The sequence below is a fragment of the Helianthus annuus genome, chromosome 2 (genome assembly GCF_002127325.2).
Source record: "Helianthus annuus cultivar XRQ/B chromosome 2, HanXRQr2.0-SUNRISE, whole genome shotgun sequence".
Taxonomy (NCBI): domain Eukaryota; kingdom Viridiplantae; phylum Streptophyta; class Magnoliopsida; order Asterales; family Asteraceae; genus Helianthus; species Helianthus annuus.
In genome coordinates, this window is record NC_035434.2 from 13,509,048 (window position 1) to 13,513,491 (window position 4,444).

The following is a 4,444-nucleotide window of genomic DNA, read 5'->3' on the forward strand; positions in this document are numbered from 1 at the left end:
ACCATGGTTCCCGACCGTTTCAAGCAGCTTCGCCTTTATCTGATCCTCATTCACTTCACGGCTTTGCTGCAAAAACCAAAAATCCAAACATTAAACCAAATATTAATTAATAAAATCACTATGGACATGTTAAATTATTTTGTTACAAAAACATCACATTAAGGCTTTTTAGCTAGTACCTGAGCGCGGTATACATCGAGTGTAAAGCCATCGAAAGAGCTAACGACCGCTTGTTGCAACTCTAAACCGAGATCATTGAGAGTCTTTGTGATTGAATGCAACAAACCCGGTCTCCAACCGCTACTCATGTGTATAACAACCGCCCCACCTTCACTTCGTCTCACCTCGATCTACATATAAACACAAAAATAAATTAGTCACAAAAAAATAAAAATAAAAATCAAGGGTCTGTGTTATACACATTTTAATAACAATATAATCCCACTTTGATTTCAAACCGCGTTTTTAGGTTACAGCTTGCGTCATAGCCCCTAGTTTTGAACGTTAGGGTTTGTGTCACATACTCCCCCCCCCCTCTCTCTTTAGTAGGGCCCTAAAATAAATGTATGAAACATACCCTAATTGGATGTGGAGAAACCTGTCCTCCAATGTTTGAAGGACCAGCAGCGGTAGTAGGGGCGGCGGCTGGAGGCATCAAAGAGGTTGTACGACCCGGGTTAAGCTCGAGCTCAAGTTTATTAATTTTCTCAGAAAGATCTTTCAGATACGCGATCGCATCTCCAAGAATAGACGCTCGGTCCATCTGTTCAACATTATATATGTAATTAAAAAAATGTAATTAGAAATATGAAATAATAACATGATTACATAAACATATGCCATGCATGATGAACTCATGATCACATTCTATTACACTATTTTTTTTTACCTTTGTTATATTCGGTACCAAAGACCGGAGGGCAAGTAATCTCTCATTCAACTTCTCTCGGCGTCTCCTTTCTGCCAATAAATTTCTTGCCGGATCACCTCTCTTTCTCTTCCGTCCCGAACCAGAAGCAGAACCAGAAGCAGAAGCAGAAGCAGAACCGATTTCGATGGCTTTTACTTCCTTCAGCTCATCAGGAACAGCCAAAACTTCCCTTAACTGAAACGAAGAATTTGGTTCTGCTGAAGGGACGTTTTGTAATGGTTGTAAACTTGAGGGTCCAGCTGTGGTTTGGAACACGTTGGTTTGAAACATGTTGGTTTGAAACATGTTTGATTGATCGAATTCTAAAGCATGATTATTGCCAAACATAGTTGAAAAGGGGAGATTGTTTTCGAGTTGGTTTGGGAACACAAAGTCCCAATCATGGTTGTTCATGTCTCCTAGTTCTAACATGAAGTCAGATGGATACATATTGTTGTTGATTTCTTTTCCGCCATTGTTATCCATGTTTGTAAGTTTTGAAGAAGAGGGTGAAAAGAAAGTCTAGAGAGAGTGAGTGAGGAGGAATGGCATTTCATATGGGGTGACTATGATATATATATATACACACATATACTAACTTAGCTGGATTACTTGGTAACTTGGAATAGGTTTCGAAATGTACAAGTTATAATGTTTGTAAGAAATTCTTTTGTTTTTATCACCTTAATTTCATGAATAATTTTGTTAAAGTTTTTCAGTTGGTTTTTTTTTTTTTTTTTTTTTTTTTTTTTTTTTTTGAACGGCCAACAGAATCAATCCCGAGCGCTCTTGGGGCACCAACTGGACAAACGGGGTACTCCGAGAGTAACCCCAGTCCATCACCAATTCCGGGGAAAACCCGGTAACCCACCCGCCCGTAGGGACGACGATGAAATTACCGGTAAAACCCGTTTGGCTTAAGGATCCAACCCAGGTTTCCTAATTCCTATCATTGCCCACCAGTGCCTCACTCTGCACCAAGTGAGAGTTGAACCTACATCTCTCAAGAGACATGCAAGCCTTCCACCACTTGATCTAGAGAACATTTGCAGTTAGTTTTTCTTAATTTTGAATTATGACGTTTGACTGACTAAATTCACAAGGTTTGGGTGTATTATCAGAAAAACTCGAATTACGTAAAGCTCGAGTTGCGTAAATATTACTCTAAGGTTAAACTAGTGTGATAGATGGTCACAATTTTTTTTTTTTTTTTTTTACGAAAATACTCAAGATGAGGTCACCTGTTAATTAATTAATGGTTAACTTAGTCGAATTCATGATATGGGGATTTGTTTGACATATTTATAGTAGAACGTAACCAACTTTATTTTTTTACAAAAGCCTGAAATGTGTCATAGAATTTATTTTTTTTTACAAAAGCCTGAAACGTGTCATGGAAATTAGAAAATAAAAGATCTGTGTTTGTTTGTTAAGTAATTTGCAATTAAAAGAAAATATTAAAAAGCTTTGAATTTAGATAATGACAAATGACAGCTGATCCTAAATTTTATTTTAACCTTTTTAATTAAAAAAAAAGCAGTTAGCAACTTTCAAGCTTCATATAATTTTGGGGCTCTTAATGTTTCGGACTTCTTACTGATTCAATACTTAATGGTTCAGACTGTTTGTTTCGCGAGCAGATGTCTGAATAGTTCAGACATTTGCCTCAGAATCATTAAGCATTATACTGAGTCTGAATGGTTAAGACCTCTAATCTGAATTGGTCAGACATTTGCCTCTGAACGCTTAAGCATTATATTGGATCTTAATGGTTCAGACCTCTTATTGGTTAAGCACTTAATGGTTCGGACCTCTTACTGGTTCAGCACTTAACTATTCAGAAGTTTTCAAACAACCCCTTAATTTAGAAAGTTTTATAAATCTTTAGTTGTATAATTTTAATATTTTTTTATAGAATGTGAGTGATAATATTAAGAAATGTTTTTTATTATCATCATTATTATGTATTTGATATATATATATATATACATATATATATATATATATAGGGGAAGGTTCATTTGAGAAGAAAATTTAGTTGAGAAGAAAAAGAACAAAGGGTAATTTTGTAAAACATTAAATAGTTTTTTCACTTATCTCATTTATTATCATTTTTTACTAATTAATTAGTCATAAAGACTATTATCCTCCACCTTAACTTTTTTTCCCACACACATCAAAAGTTATCCTACATATTTCGAAATTCATCCTACACGTTGAAATGTATCCTACACAACTCGTATTTGTCCAACATAACTCGTAATTTATCCTACACTTTAAATTATTTTATATTATTTTTTTTGAAAAAATATATAGTTTGAAGATAAGTTACAAAAAATTTAATGTACTAGCTATTACAGAGGAAGACTACAAATTAATTACCTATGTAGATTTACCAGCGTACCCTTGTAGTAACATTAAATACTTATATTAAATGAAGTATAATAAAGCATTCTTATTGGTTGAAATTTGTTCTTTTTTCTTCTTACAAAAAATTTATTCTCATCTGAACTCTCCACTATATCAAGGGTCCATATCTGTTCACGCAGTTCACTCTTGGGAGGTTGTTCACGCTGGAACCCTACCCTATATATATATATAGGGTAGGGTTCCAGCGTGAACAACCTCCCTAGAGTGATATTTTAATATTTTTTTATAGAATGTGAGTGATAATATTAAGAAATGTTTTTTATTATCATCATTATTATGTATTTGATATATATATAATATATATATATATATATATATATATATATATATATATATATATATATAGGGTAGGGTTCCAGCGTGAACAACCTCCCAAGAGTGAACTGCGTGAACAGATATGGACCCTTGATTTCCTTTTTAGTTGTTAAGGGTAGGATTGTAATAATATAAAAAATGAGATTTAAATCATTATTTTAATAATTGAATTAAGTTACATCTTTCCAAATTTAAATTCATTATCCACATTATGTTTATTTATTAGTAAGATAATTATCAAAACAAACAACAAATCACTAGATTTCAATTTTAATTTTTATTTCAGATTTCATTACCAGAATTCAAATTTTGATTTTTAAGATCCACGTAACCTTCTTCAACGGTATACACATGTGTACTTGGATATAAATAGAACAGTACACACGTGTACTCATCATCGTACATATGTGTACAGTAATTCACAGGTGTACATCAACATTGAATACAAAAAATTATGAGATATCACAAAAACAGACGATATACACATATGTACATCACATTAAAAAGAGGGCAAAATCAGAATACACATGTGTACATCGCATTTAGACAAACAATTATTTTAATAATTGAATTAAGTTACATCTTTCCTAATCCTTGATTTGATTTGTGAGAGATTTATGCAATCAATTTAAGAGGATAATTGATTACTTGATTTGTGAGAGATTTATGCAATCAATTTAAGATTTAAATTACACATATACCCTTTTTGTATTTCATTAAATGAAAAAAAATTAACCAAATAATTACCATCATGCCACTCACTTTAATCTCAAGATCATAAAAATCAAG

The 4,444-nt window shown here is 32.8% G+C and overlaps 1 protein-coding gene across 1 annotated transcript; it reads right to left on the reverse strand.

Annotated features, from left to right (window-relative positions):
• Positions 1-340: 340 nt before the first annotated feature.
• On the reverse strand, positions 341-1,396 carry LOC110886205 (transcription factor SCREAM2). Its single transcript, XM_035980273.1, has 4 exons — positions 890-1,396; positions 599-763; positions 459-553; positions 341-350 (listed from the first exon to the last, which is right to left on the reverse strand). Exons 1-4 carry the CDS (start codon positions 1,394-1,396, stop codon positions 341-343), a joined length of 777 nt encoding a protein of 258 aa, XP_035836166.1.
• Positions 1,397-4,444: the final 3,048 nt, after the last annotated feature.

Bases quoted from the DNA above. Each gene is read 5' to 3' on its own strand.
- LOC110886205 (XM_035980273.1), bottom strand. From the start codon at position 1,396: ATGGATAACAATGGCGGAAAAGAAATCAACAACAATATGTATCCATCT. The intron at 764-889 runs GTAAAAAAAAAT...AATGTTGAACAG, and splicing joins TGGTACCGAATATAACAAAG to ATGGACCGAGCGTCTATTCT. The intron at 554-598 runs GTTTCTCCACAT...CATTTATTTTAG, and splicing joins CTTCAAACATTGGAGGACAG to GGCCCTACTAAAGAGAGAGG.